At 35.7% G+C, this 14945-nt stretch overlaps 1 protein-coding gene across 1 annotated transcript; it reads left to right on the top strand.

The window, feature by feature from the left end:
• The first annotated feature begins 3144 nt into the window (after window positions 1-3144).
• LOC148950349 (uncharacterized) lies at window positions 3145-14743 on the top strand. The gene is made up of 4 exons (XM_089091844.1): window positions 3145-3237; window positions 6081-6227; window positions 12533-12781; window positions 14702-14743. The coding sequence occupies exons 1-4, from the start codon at window positions 3145-3147 to the stop codon at window positions 14741-14743; spliced, it is 531 nt and encodes a 176-aa protein (XP_088947970.1).
• Window positions 14744-14945: the final 202 nt, after the last annotated feature.

The following is a 14945-nucleotide window of genomic DNA, read 5'->3' on the forward strand; positions in this document are numbered from 1 at the left end:
AAAACCATAAAACATACATAAATTGATGTTGACAACCATGAAAAACATCAAATAAATTGACCAACACCCATGTCTGATCCAGGAGCAGTTTTTGGAAGGTTGGATATAACATTTTGTATTTCTCCTAAAGTAAATGGCTTATTGTATGGCTCATATAATTCTCTTTTGGAAAGTCTGTTGATCTTAGAGGTTTGGCAAATGACAGCATTTATGTAATGATCAATTTTACCCACTGTTCTGTTTAGCAGCTCTAAACTTGCCTTAGCCTTTTCTGCTTCAGTGAGAAGAGGATTGCTATTATATATCATGGGTGGGTTATTGTTTTTTGGATAGGGTTTGTTCATCATGTGTCTAAGGAATGAATAAACTTTGTTTGCTGGAGTCTTGAAATCAGGATGCTCCATAAATTCTCTGATACTTTTGTTTTTTGCTGCTGAAACTGATTTTTAAATTTTGCATATGATTTTTTCAATTCAATAAGATTGGGTAAGGTAGTTGCAGCACTGTATATTCTGGCTTTTTTCTTTTAATTTTTTTTTTACTCTTCACACTCTCTATTCAACCAAATGCTGCTTTTTACCTTCTTATCAACCTTTCCAGTAAAAGACATAGACATCCTTGCAGTGTCTAATAATTGTTCCTGAAATAGGAGATTTCTAGCATCAATGGAGGTATCTGTGGTCAAAATGTTTTTAACAGGAACTTGATTCTGATTATCTTTAAAAACTGACCAGTTAGCCCTTTTTATCTGAAACCTGTATCCATTACCATGATTTTTTGAAGGTGATCTGCAGTTAGATTGTCTATTTGACTCTATTGCTAAATGGATAGGAGAATGGTCACTAAACAGTAATGTTTGAGGTGGGATACAAATGGATATAATGCTTGCCATACTTGGGCTGGCCATAATCAGGTCAATTGTAGTTTCAACTTGGGATAGAGGATTACGTCTGGTGGGGAGCCCATTAGGTGTTATGAGGCAGATGTTTTTTTCCAGCAGCAACTTTTCCAAGCTTCTTCCAGATGGATTAACTAAGTCACACTTGCACCATACTTTACTATGGGCATTAAAATCACCAATATAATCAGATCCTCATTGCTTGGTACTAGATTGTATAGCTTTTTTTATCAAATCACCAACAATGGGATTGTTCCCACTGGAGTTGTAGACATTGAATAAATTTGAAAACCTGCCATCATCTAGTGTTATTTTACAGCCAACAAGTTCCATGTTCCATTGACAGTTTTCTTCTATATCAACCTCAATACTAGTAAAGTAAATGTTATTTTTTAAGCAAATTATAACTCCTCCTTGGTTCCATTAGTTCTATCTCTCCTGATAATGTTATATTTCTAAAATTCATTCTTGTATGTGGTTGCAGCCAAGTTTCCTGGATACAGATCATATCTATAGTGTTTTCCTGGCAGTGGTCAAGAATAATATCCTTTTTTTCTTTTCTTATAGATTGAGCATTCCAAGACATTATTTTAAGGGCCATGATGCATATCTAATGAAGCATTATTAAGCAGACAAACACTTGAAATCTTTTGTTGATTAAGGGGCCTAAATTTAAGTCTTCTACCAACTTACAGAGCTTTTCAATACGAACTGGTAGGCTTAGGCTTGATAAATTCATAAGATCTGGGCTGCATAATAGGCCAATTACTAACTTTTCAGCTGCTTCTGTTTTGGATGATTTTACAAGTCTGTCAGTGATCTGGCTTTGTGGGGTATGATTCATCTGATTTTGATCTAGCCTCCTCTTGTTTAGCACATCAGCATATCTTTTATAAGCTACCTGTGCCATACGGAACCCAATTTGATATTTTTCAGCTACTTGGAGGATTCCTTGGTTTTGCTGCCTGGGCACCAATTGGATGTTGATGAGTGACTTCCACCACAATTGGCACACATGTATGCTTTTGGTCTGATTTCAGGGTTTACTGTTTTATGTGGGCACTGGTTTGACGGGTGTCTCTCTGAGCACCTCAAACATATTGACTCTTTAGCTCTACATTGTTTTTGAGTGTGTCCATATTTCTGGCACTTGTGACACTGGAGGACTCTTCGATATTATTGGTATACCTCCTTTTTTCTTCCAAAGCACCAGATATTTGGTGGTAGGGTCCTACCCTCAAAAATAATTAATACTGCAAGGCTATCTTCAAGTTTTTTAGATTCCTTATTGTATCTTTTCTGTCTTATATTATTTTTCACAGTTGTTGGGGTTTGTAAGCTCTCCTTGATTTCCTCTATGGATAAGTTAAGAGCGATACCTTTAATTATTCCTCTTACTATAGGTTGAATTCTTTTTGTCTTTATGGTGATGTTGCAGAGTGTGCTGGTAGATAAAATCTTTTCAGCCTCATCTTCACTTTGTAGATATAAAAGCATGTTCCTTCTTTCTTTCTTAACTTCAAGCTCAAATTTGGAATTCTTCAATATTGTTTGGATTGATTTTGCAATTTCATTATCAGGAGGGAAGTTTTTTTCCACTTTCCTCTATGATAATTTCTAATAACACTTTATAATGTTCATGTTCTGGGATGATGCTCTGTGTACCTTTGTTGATGTAATTTGCTTGAGGTGTTGCAGATTTCCTTTGCTTACACTTTGCAGCTGGACCTATTTCACTTTCTGGGGACAAGTCTTTCCTTTTTGTGCCAATGTTGGGATTCTGCCCTAGTCATGGTAATACTAATCTATTTTCATGCACAGCAATTTCTTATATTTCTAATGGATTTCCAGCTGTTCTGAGCTCTTCATCACTGTCATAAGAGGGTAAAGCTGCATAGCACTCTTCATTGAGCACAGAATATTTGTTGGGGACAAGTCTCTCCTTTTTGTGCCAATGTTGGGATTCTGCCCTAGTCTTGGTAATACTAATCCATTTTCATGCACAGTAATTCCTTATATTTCCAATGGATTTCCGACTGTTCTGTGCTCTTCATCACTGTCATAAGAGGGTAAAGCTGGATAGTACTCTTCATTGAGCTTGTTTTTGGGATTTGTTGTTGTTGTTGGGATGGTGTAGTTAGGATAAGTGGGAGGTAAAACATAACTATGAGGGACAGAGCTAGGGATATGACTTGTAGTTACACATGTTTGAGTTGAGCTCCTTTGAATATCAGCTGGAGTAAAAAATGTTACACTTTGTCCATTGGGGAGGATACAAATTAGAGGTTGAGTGTAAAGGGGGTGGACATTTTGGGTGGGACCAGGTAAAACCTGGTCAGGTAGCTGAAATATTCAGCTAAAATCACAAATTTCAGTTTTTATTTTTTAAATAGTCAAAAACTTTTTAATAAAATCCAAACAATCACCAATACTCACAAGAAAATTGTACCTTGAAGAAAAAGATCTTTTATCCAACCGGTTTAATCTTTTCTTCCAGTTGAACTGAAGAGATTATTGTTTAATTCCTAACCCTTCTCCCTAGACCTCACTCCATATTTAGCTAGAGACTAATGGAGAGTGCTAAAATACATTGTGTGAGCTGTCTGGCACCCCTCCCCCTCTTTTAGGACTGCGTGACTTTCTAGGTACTAATGTACCACTATATAACATTCCTCTAAAACTGGGAATATCAATATATGACTTATAGATGATCCTAAGTCGATTGCCTGTATAGTTTATAGATGATCTTAAAGCGATTGCCTATATCATAATATTTTATCAATATTAATTTTGTCCTCTTTGGGGCAAAAAGTACCCGAATTTCTTTATACCCTAGTATAGAGAATCTATATACTAGGGTTAAGGGGTGGTTTCAGGATTTTTTAGGGGGGGGGGCGCAAAAGAGGTTGATCCAAAAAAAAATTTTGAGGGGGGGGCGCAAAATAGGTTGATCCGATAAAATTGCGTTATTAGCAAGTTTAATTAACGCAAACTTGAGTTAATTAAGTAAATTACACTACAATAGACTACGCTAGGGGGGGGGGCGCCCCCTCGCCCCCTGGATCCGGCACTAATAGGGTTCTCTGATATGTTGAATTTGATGGTTAGGTTTTCGTGAGTATCGCTTGCCTTTTGGAGGGGGGGGGTTATCCCCGTTTTTTTTAATTCGGCGAATTTGCTCGTGCTCGTAGCTTTCGATTATTAACTTCAAAATTAAAGAAATAGATATTTTTGGAATCAGCATAGCCAAACAATTATTTTTTTTGGTATTTTTTTAATGTGCCTTGTAATGCACTATTTAAGGTGTCTGTCACCACCCCCTCCTGCCTGAACATTGCCTGAGTGCCTCCAGCTTCATCTATAACGGTGGACCTGGAAAAAGCTAGTTACAAAAAATCATTTGATATTCTTTTTTTTTATCTACCAAAAAATAGCATTACTTTCTACGCTTAGCGAAACCAAAAGAGGTAAACTAGCCTACAATAAGATTATGTATCTTGCTGATATATTACATTTGCTTTGTTGTATATGTCTTGCGTTATTGCTGTTAAAACTAAGATATGAGCTATGAATAAAACTCTTCTTAAAGAGTAAATCGTTAGTTAGTTTCAAGAATAGTTGGAAACAAATGAGTGTTGCAATCTTTTCTAACCAGTTTCTTGCCATCTTAGGTTTCTGCTTCTGAAGTATGAGTTTGACGCTAAAATCAAGAACAACCACATATCATTCGCAAGGGCGTATCCAGGATTGTTCTTTGGTAATTGGTAATTTGATAATTTGGTAAAACTGGTAATTTGACTATAAAACAAGCCTTTCAGATTTACAGCTAAACCTGAAAAAAAATACCAGGTGCCAAAAACTCCCCAGCCGTTATTTCTTTCGTTCTTCAACCTCATTTCAAAATATTGTCAGAAAGCCGTCGGCTCAATACATCGCAGTAAAATCTCCGTATACCGTAGTTGTCAAAACCTAGATGCTAAACAAGAATGAATTACATTGGTTGGCTTTGGTCCGCCCTATGTTTTGCTTTTGACCAATAAACCACGCCGATCGAAACATATAGAGCCGCGTTTTCAGGCTCAGCGGGTTCGAAAACGGGTTGTTCTCGTCTAGTTTCAAGTTTCTAGTTTTTCGTCTAGTTTTGTCTAGTTTCAGCAGGTTCGAAGCTTCAAACCCGTGTTTGATACACTAGATGCACTGATGCACAACGCTTAATGCACTAGACGAGAACAACCAGTGTTCGAACCTGTTGATCCGTGAACAACCCGTCTTTAAACACGGGTTGTTCGCGTCTAGTGCATCAAGTGTTGTGCAGCAGTGCATCAAACACGGGGTTGAAGCTTCGAACCCGCTAAGAATAGAAAAAACTAGACGAAAAACTTGAAACTAGACTAGAACAACCCGTGTTCGAACCCGCTGAGCCTGAAAACGCGGCTTAGGAAATGATAAGAGTTGCAAAAAGTACCACCATAACGAAATAGTTTGGATGGAGCCGATCAAATTGATTCTTAACGTAAACGTTAATATTATATTTGAAATCAACCATCCCTTAATAGTTGGATACTAAAGTTATAAAAGTAAAAAATAGAAACCTAAATTGGTTAGTAATAAGTATTTGTTATTTACTTACACAGTCCAAATTTATTTACACAATAAACTTATATGAAGAAAATAGAATTAAACAGTCCAAATGAATAATTTTTTGGGAGGGAGGTTAGGTCTGCTTTTGCTATATTTTGATATTTACATCTTGCTTTCAAGTTAAACAAACAATTACGTAACTAAATTAAAGAAAGCTTTTGGTAATATATTCATTATTGAATAGAATCAATTATAGGAAATTAAAACAGAAAACAAATTGCTAGGTGCAAGCCAAAGCCTTGAAGTAATTTTAATAACTTATGTGCAGTGATTTAAAGTTTCAATGAAGTCGCGCTCATTAATCGACTGCAACATGAAGCAAACGTACACAGACGTTTTTTTTCTAGGGGGGGAGAACAAGGCTTCTAAAAATAGGCCAACTCTAAAAAAGGGCATAAAACGTGGAAACAATTTGAAACAGATCGTGACATTTCGGAGGAAGATGCTTGGCCATATTCTCTTCCTACGTACGTCCGTAATACAAGTTAGAATTGCCTACAAGTTGTCAATAACATCGTCAGATAAAACTCTTTCCTTGTAGGTATTTGTTGAAAGGTATAAATTACATAGAAATTGGAGACGAGGATATTGTCACGTTCGTACTTTTGAAGGACACACTCAGGCTATTACTTGCATTCAGTTTGATGGATCTCGTATTGTTAGTGTATCTCATGACAAAACTATTCGGGTACGTCTCTTCTCCTTAACTGTCTCTCTTTTCCTTTTGTATCTAGCGCTTGATTTGAAGTCATCTAGCTTGAGCCGAGGAGACCACAAAAGTGTATATTAGGCCAATAAATATCTTAAAGAATTACAGCAACCTGGTATCCTAAATAAAGAAAAAAAAATAAGCGAAGAATTTGCCAAAAAAATCATTGAGGAAGGGGAAGTTTCAAGTTTTCTTTTCAGTGAAGCATTATAGTTTTCCAAATACTAGAAAACCGTAGCACTTGTTGTGTTGAGAGGAGCGTTATTTTTTTTAAATATAAAAAAATTGGACTTTTAGGTTTATTAAGGGATGATATTTTCAAGAATATAAAACTAATTGAGGGTGTACTCTAAGAGCCAAAAAAAGGATTCATATAAAATACCACCAAATGGAATCGATTTGATGATAGATTGGCTCTTTGCTGGATTTTTGTTGGTTTTAACTGATTTTCCTTGATGCCGGAGAGTCAAGTAAGGGTATAGGGGTAGTCAAGGGTATAAGGGTAGTCAAAAGTAGTAGTTCTTTCCCTTGTTGGGTTTTTCTTCAAAAAATATATTTGGTTTAATGTATTATATATTCCCCCCCCCCTCTTTTCTTGATAACCCCTGTTCAGTACTTAAGCTCTCGATTTGTAAATATCAAATATTTGAAGGTACGATTGTAATTTAGAAAGCTGTTTGTTTCTAAGTTGTAAGAATAATTTATGGTTTCGTAAGCCACATTGACCTGCCACCACAAAAAACTAAAGCGAGGAAAAGAATCACTTTTCTTGATTCTAATGGAGAACTTCGTTAGTCGTTAGATTTTGAGTGAATGGCTGACTTTTTTGATTTTGGTTTATTGTTCTGGATTTTCTTATCTTTTTTTTCGTGTATTTTATTCCGCGTTGATAGTTTTTTAATTTTTCAAATTTGAATTTCGTTTAATTTTGATATCCACATTGTTTGTTTTTGTTTGTTTTTTATTTATTTGATTCTCTTTTTTTCTGGTCTAAATCAATCCTATTGTGGCTGAGAATATGTGAACAAAATCTGATTTTTTTTGGGGGGGGGGGAAAGGGATAGGGGGCCGGGGACTTTCCATAATATTGCTGAAGAAGGGAAGCCGCTGTCTTCTTGAAATACCATTTTTTGCTGCTTCCAGTATTTTTGTTGTTGTTATAAAACTTGGTTTTTGCTTTTCTTCTCTCTTTTTTTATAGTATATAATTTGTAATAATGTAATTATATATTATAAAATAATATAATATAAATAAGTATAATAACGATATAATTAATATGAGTAATTTAAGAAAATAATAGTACTTATAATATAATTTGTAGCTATGACGCCCAAAGGCCGTATCTGATATTTTCATATTTCCGAGATAATTGCCAAAAACAGGTAGCCAAGCCATTTTTAGAGACGATGAGAAGGGTAATGCAGGTCACGAGGATTAAAATGGGATTGAACATACTGTCAGTGTTACGCCTAAAGGACGTAGCTGACATTTTCAAACTGCTGAAATAATTGCCAAAACCGTTTGTTAAGCTGTTCTAAAAGAAAAGATGATAAGTACAAAGTATGTTCAATTACAGTTCGATTTTCAATGTGTACATTATGCTGCCGATTTTCCCTTTGAGAAAAGCATAGTAAATAGTTTTTGAAAAATTACTTCAGGTATGTGAAAATATAAGATATGACTTCTAGGCGTAACAGTGACGATAGAAAAAACCACGTGTGGCTTTCCAGCCAGCAGTGGCTGGAAAGCCACATAATATAAGACAGTAATATTCTTTAACACATAATGCACAATTCGAAACATATTGCCCTGCTGATTGCCTTGTTTAGATTAACCTAGATATTGTTTCTTGACAATTATTTCAAAAGTTTGGAAATGTCCCGGATGTGATTTTTAGTCGTCACATGGACGAAAAGATAATTCGATAAGACTAATAAGATAAGCATAAAACGAGATAATGTACAACATTAATGCTCAAAAGTTTGTAATGCAAAATTGTGGATGCAACATTAAGCTTTATCTAAATTACTAACAGTATCTTAAACAATAACTGTGAGTTTACCATTTTCAAGAAAAACCAAAGACCCTTCTTTGTCTACTGGTAATAATTAGTCGTCAATAAACCACCTGAGGTTTATGGAACAGTTCAAAGTCATGTCAGTTCTTGCATATATTCACCTCCAGGGTTGCCTCTCCTCGACCCCTTGTGACAGGCCAATTTGGACACATAAATATTGAATATTGCCATCTATAAATATTCAATCAACAAAGTAAACATTAAGGGTTCATGTAACTGTGCTCTTTCCCTAGTTTGATATTAGCGTTAGGAAATTTTAACGGCGTATATAAGATAGAAAATTTAACGGCATTCACCACCAGGGTTGCCTCTCCTCGACCCCTTGTGACAAGCCAATTTGGACTCATAAATATTGAATATTGCCATCTATAAATATTCAATCAACAAAGTAAACGTTAAGGGTTCATGTTACTGTGCTCTTTCCCTAGTTTGATATTAGCGTTAAGAAATTTTAACGGCGTATATAAGATGGAAAATTTAACGGCATTCACCTCCAGGGTTGCCTCTCCTCGACCCCTTGTGACAGGCCAATTTGGACACATAAATATTGAATATTGCCATCTATAAATATTCAATCAACAAAGTAAACATTAAGGGTTCATGTAACTGTGCTCTTTCCCTATCTTGATATTAGCGTTAGTAAATTTTAACGGCGTATATAAGATGGAAAATTTAACGGCATTCACCTCCAGGGTTGCCTCTCCTCGACCCCTTGTGACAGGCCAATTTGGACTCATAAATATTGAATATTGCCATCTATAAATATTCAATCAACAAAGTAAACGTTAAGGGTTCATGTAACTGTGCTCTTTCCCTAGTTTGATATTAGCGTTAAGATATTTTAACGGCGTATATAAGATGGAAAATTTAACGGCATTCACCTCCAGGGTTGCCTCTCCTCGACCCCTTGTGACAGGCCACTTTGGACACATAAATATTGAATATTGCCATCTATAAATATTCAATCAACAATGTCAACGTTAAGGGTTCATGCAACTGTGCTCTTTCCCTAGTTTGACATTAGTGTTAGGAAATTTTAACGGTGTATATAAGATGGAAAATTTAACGGCATTCACCTACAGGGTTGCCTCTCTTAGATGCCTTGTGACAGGCCAATTTGGACACGTAAATATTGAATATTGTCATCTATAAATATTCAATCAACAAAGTAAACGTTAAGGGTTCATGTAACTGTGCTCTTTCCCTAGTTTGATATTAGGGTTAGGAAATTTTAACGGTGTATATAAGATGGGAAATTTAACGGCATTCACCTACAGGGTTGCCTCTCCTCGATGCCTTGTGACAGGCCAATTTGGACACATAAATATTGAATATTGCCATCTATAAATATTCAATCAACAAAGTAAACGTTAAGGGTTCATGTAACTGTGCTCTTTCCCTAGTTTGATATTAGCGTTAGGAAATTTTAACGGTGTATATAAGATGGGAAATTTAACGGCATTCACCTACAGGGTTGCCTCTCTTAGATGCCTTGTGACAGGCCAATTTGGACACGTAAATATTGAATATTGTCATCTATAAATATTCAATCAACAAAGTAAACGTTAAGGGTTCATGTAACTGTGCTCTTTCCCTAGTTTGATATTAGCGTTAGGAAATTTTAACGGTGTATATAAGATGGGAAATTTAACGGCATTCACCTACAGGGTTGCCTCTCCTCGATGCCTTGTGACAGGCCAATTTGGACACATAAATATTGAATATTGCCATCTATAAATATTCAATCAACAATGTCAACGTTAAGGGTTCATGTAACTGTGCTCTTTCCCTAGTTTGATATTAGCGTTAGGAAATTTTAACGGTGTATATAAGATGGGAAATTTAACGGCATTCACCTACAGGGTTGCCTCTCCTCGATGCCTTGTGACAGGCCAATTTGGACACATAAATATTGAATATTGCCATCTATAAATATTCAATCAACAAAGTAAACGTTAAGGGTTCATGTAACTGTGCTCTTTCCCTAGTTTGATATTAGCGATAGGAAATTTTAACGTTATATATATAAGACGGAAAATTTAACGGTATATATAACGACATATTTTTTTAGCCTATATAAGATGTTTTTATTTTGTTTTATAAAATACAAGCCAAAACTGATTGACATTGTGCTGATTGGTGATACTTTATTGTACATTTTTTGTAGCATATCTCTTATTTGTTAACGTTTCTCTGCATCACTGAAATTTCGCCCTCTTGCCCCTCCCTTGCCACTTTTTGCCTTTTTGCCACGGAAAAACCACAATTAATAAGCTGAAATATTATATAGAAGACCGGATATTTCTACATATATCTATAAAAAATATAAAATAAAAGTGCAAAAAGCCACAATCAATAAACTGAAAGAATATGTAAAAATGCCGGATATTTATACACATTCCTTGGCTATTAAAAATAGCGTGTGTTTCATATATTATGTCAATTTATTGATGTTTGTCATCCTTATTATATTTTCTTTAATTGTGATTAATAATAGTTTACATATAATGTATACATTGTACACATAATAATTTTAGTTTGGTTTCCATAAAAACAATATTAATTAGCACGGTTATACTTAGAGAAGTTGTAGATAAAGATTTAAAAGAAGAACAGCGTAGTTTTAGAAAGGGTGGACGATATGTCGACCAAGCGCTTGATTCAACTGATAGAAGAGCATTAGTGAAGGTCCTATCCTTATGGCATATCAGATAAACACATTTAACTGACTAGTGCTATGTAAGAGAACAATATTGCTGTGGCTAGGGTAGGAAATGAGGTTAGCAACTGGGTTCATATCGAATAAGGAGTTAAGCAGGGCTATGTGCTACCCCTATTTATATGAACTTTGTCCTGAGAGATATGGCAAAGGCTATTGGAGATCATGGAATCAAACGGAAAAGCGAAACTCTCCTATGACTTTGATTATGCTGATGATTTATGAATGTTCTAGATGGAAATGCTAGTAAAATGTACCAGAACAATGCTGCACCGGTTAAGGTAGAAAATGGAGCTAGTAGCTCGTTTCGTAATGATTTTAGAGTTAAGCAGGATAGCGTTCTATCCATATTTATATAAATCATTTTGATGGACTTTGTCCTGAGGAACACAGCAAAGGCTTTGAGAGAACATGAACCAAATGGGAAGGTAAAACTCTCCTAGACTTTGATTATGCAGATAATTTGAATGTCTAGATGAGAATGCTAGTAAAATAAATGACTTTTCTGAGGTTTTGAGAGTTCAGGGTGCAATAATAGGTTTGAAGATTAATGTTAAGAAGATCAAATCGCTTGGAGTAGGAATAAATGAAGACGAAGGGGTGGTGTTGGTGACAAGAAGATTAATTAAATGGATAGCTTTGTTTACCTGGGTAGTATTGTTAGTAAAGATGGCGAATGCAATGAAGATGCTAAAGTAGATTAGCCAAGGCCCAGGGTATTTTTTTACAGTTGAAAAGAGTTTGGAAGATAGTCTGCGAACTAAGATTAGAATATGGGAAGCTACTGTAATGACAGGGGCTACTGAAACGTGGGCGCGTCGGAAGACGGAGGAGGATTCGCTATATATTTTCTAGAGGAATTTCCTACGGATAGTTTTGGGTACCCCTTTGACTCCCCGTATTTCATGTATTTCAAACAGCAAGCTTTACAAAATATGTTGTCCTATCCCGCTTTCTGAAGCTATAATGAGAGAAAGATTGATATAGATAGAACACGTTTTGCGGATAAAGGATGACAGATTGCCAAAGATCGTCCTTTTTGACCTTCTATCTATGGGTAACCGAAAGAAAGGATAGGAGAAAGGGAAAAGATGAGGTCGTAAAAAAGGATCTAAAGTAAATTGGAACTTCTTGGGAGAGTGATAAAGGGAAGCTTTGAATAGATTAGGATGGAGGAGGAGCGTCTACAGCTGTGCTGGCCTTAGATGGCTTGGTGCTGTAGTGATTTTAGTAACAGTAGTGTACGACATATACGATATATGTGTCGTTATGTAAATTAGAAGAACTAATTTATAATAATACAATACTTTAATGCATGATAATTGTGTAATGTATAATAATTTATCGACAATATTTTTTAATATTATAATTTATATTATATGCAATGTAAATACTTTAATTAATTATATTGTAATTGTATACTTCTCTCTATTTTATTTTTCATCAGAAATGTTCCTTTTGCGACATTTTCAAATTGATTCGTTGTAGGTGTGGGACATGCGTACAAATAGTCCCTGGTTTGTTATTACGCTTTGTGGTCACTCTGGTACAGTCAGGTGTCTTCACTTACTTGATAATAGGCTGATTAGTGGATCAACTGATCGAACAATCAAGGTTTGGGATCTCTCAGTTAATTTACAATGGTCTGGAATAGCTTGTAAGGTGACGATGGTTGGTCACGAGGATACTGTGCGCTGTGTTCAGGTTTGTCGCTCTTATATCCGTCCAAACTACTCTGTCTGTCTCTTTTCCTCAAACGCTACGGATAACTTTTTCTTAAAGAAAAATCTTGCTTCAACAATTTATTGGCAACAGCTTTTGAAATACTGCTCCTAATCAATTGGGTCAATCCAGTTTTGTTACAAACAAAATACCAAATTAACTAACTGCTAATAACCCCCTAAAGAAAAATACAAAAATAACTTGTAGGGAGGTAGTTAGATAGTATTAACTCATTAAAAATTTAACTAATTAGTAGCTAACGACGAAAAATTAGTCGAGTAAAATCCGAAAGGAGATAACCAATCTATCACTAACTTATTAAAAAAAAAAAGAAGAAATAAACACAGCTGTTACCTAACAGATAGTTGCTCAGTGACTTCTTACAGCTCGTAGGTACTCACTTACCCTAATGCTCTCTGGAACACAGTTCCACGCGTCGGGCCCTACGGACCCATGCATAATACGAGTTTCATAATTATGGAAAAATCAATTAATTATCTAATTAAAAATTTCATAAATTCATGAATTAAATTAGAAATTAATAATTTAATCACTGAGAACTTCAGGGCAGAAAAAAATGCAACATTGATGCATAAAATTTTCTGACTGGGAATTAGTCAGGAAATAGGTAATCACACGTTCTAATTTTATGTCCTGCATTTAAAACTTGTGACTTATTGAACCAAGCTGAAGCATCGTGAAGCCCTTCAAACTTTTTTCCTTTTGATTTCCTCGATTTGATGTTGAACGAATAAAAGCCCAAATAGGGTTAAGTTCTTTTATTAAAAAACATCGTTTTGATAAATTATTTCTCTCCGGGTTTTGCCGGTCTTGCACTGGGTATTTTACGTTTTATTTGCTTTTACTGTTTTAAATTCATTGTTGAGTTGTTTGAGTCTTGTCTATCTATCAAAAATGGCCAAAAGCCCTTTTTCATTTCGTCCTATAAGACGCGTTACCTTGCCTTGGGGAATCATTACATAGATATCCTAGTATTGAACATATTAAATGGAGTACTGAGTATTAATCGGATTATTGAACAGAGACTGCTAAAATTGTTATTATCTCGCCTTGGGAAACCGAAGTATCAGTTCTAGTTAAAGTTCATACACTAAAGAAAGAAAAGAAAAAATGGATACCCCTCCCCCTACAAAAAATGTGTACCATCTTTGTAATGTCGGTGTTTTGGAATAGGCATGGTGTTTTTTTTTGGTCGACATCATGAAACTAGGAACCACTAACAATGCAAAAGCCTACTGCCCAACCCTCGGAAAGCTCCGTAGAGCGATAAAAAAAATAAAAAAATGACATGCTCTGACAAAGGGAATCGTCCTCCTTCATGACAATACAAGACATCACACTGCTTGTCAGGCCTGCAATTTGTTGTATAGTAATGGCTAGGAAGATTTATACCGCACACCAGACAGTCCTGATCTTGTGCCGAACGATTACCATCCATTTATCCACCTCAAGTAACACCTCAGGGGCAACCGTTGCAATGATGATGACGACGTAAAAACGGAAGTGAGTTCTTGGTTAACGGAACAGGCGGCACATCTTTATACAGAGTTTACCTTAAAGTTAGTTGAGAGGTATGATAAATGTCACAACAAATTTGGAAACTATGCTGTTAAATAATCTTTCCAATATAATCTTGGAACATGTACTTATGCTCAAACGGACCTTACTTAAAAAACACGCATCGTAAATCATTTCATTTAATCGGGTGATTTTCGGGAAGTGGATCGGCTCCATTCGCTTGACATGGTCGAATCAGCGCACTTTTTTCTTGATTTTACTAAGAATGGTTTCAGTTGACTGGAGCCTTTGACGTACTTCCACATTTGTGATTCGTTCAGTGTATTTGATTCTAGCAATGCGCCGGATGCATCTCATCTCAAAAGTTAGTAGTTTTCTCTCGTCTTTGGTTTTCAGGGTCCATCTTTCGCATCCATTAATGACTATGGGGATTACTAAGCTGTTGAATAGCCACAACTTGAGTTTGTTGGATAGGTGACAACTTTTCCAGAGGTTGGCTAGTCGTCAGAAGCTAGAACTAGCATGTGCAAGTTGATGTTTCACGTCAGAGCTATGGGAATTATTTGAGGAGACTTGACTACCAAGGTAAAGGAAATTTTCAACCGTTTAAACCTGTCTCCCGGCTATGGTGATAATGGGT

Source organism: Artemia sp. Qi Xiang Cuo, chromosome 7 (genome assembly GCF_049724085.1).
Source record: "Artemia sp. Qi Xiang Cuo chromosome 7, ASM4972408v1, whole genome shotgun sequence".
Classification (NCBI taxonomy): Eukaryota; Metazoa; Arthropoda; class Branchiopoda; order Anostraca; family Artemiidae; genus Artemia; species Artemia sp. Qi Xiang Cuo.

Excerpts from the sequence above, each read along its gene's own strand:
- LOC148950349 (XM_089091844.1), top strand. The coding sequence starts at position 3,145 with ATGTTACACTTTGTCCATTGGGGAGGATACAAATTAGAGGTTGAGTGT. Across the intron at positions 6,228-12,532 it reads CTCATGACAAAACTATTCGG|GTGTGGGACATGCGTACAAA; the intron begins GTACGTCTCTTC and ends GATTCGTTGTAG. Across the intron at positions 12,782-14,701 it reads ATATCCGTCCAAACTACTCT|GGTCCATCTTTCGCATCCAT; the intron begins GTCTGTCTCTTT and ends TTTGGTTTTCAG.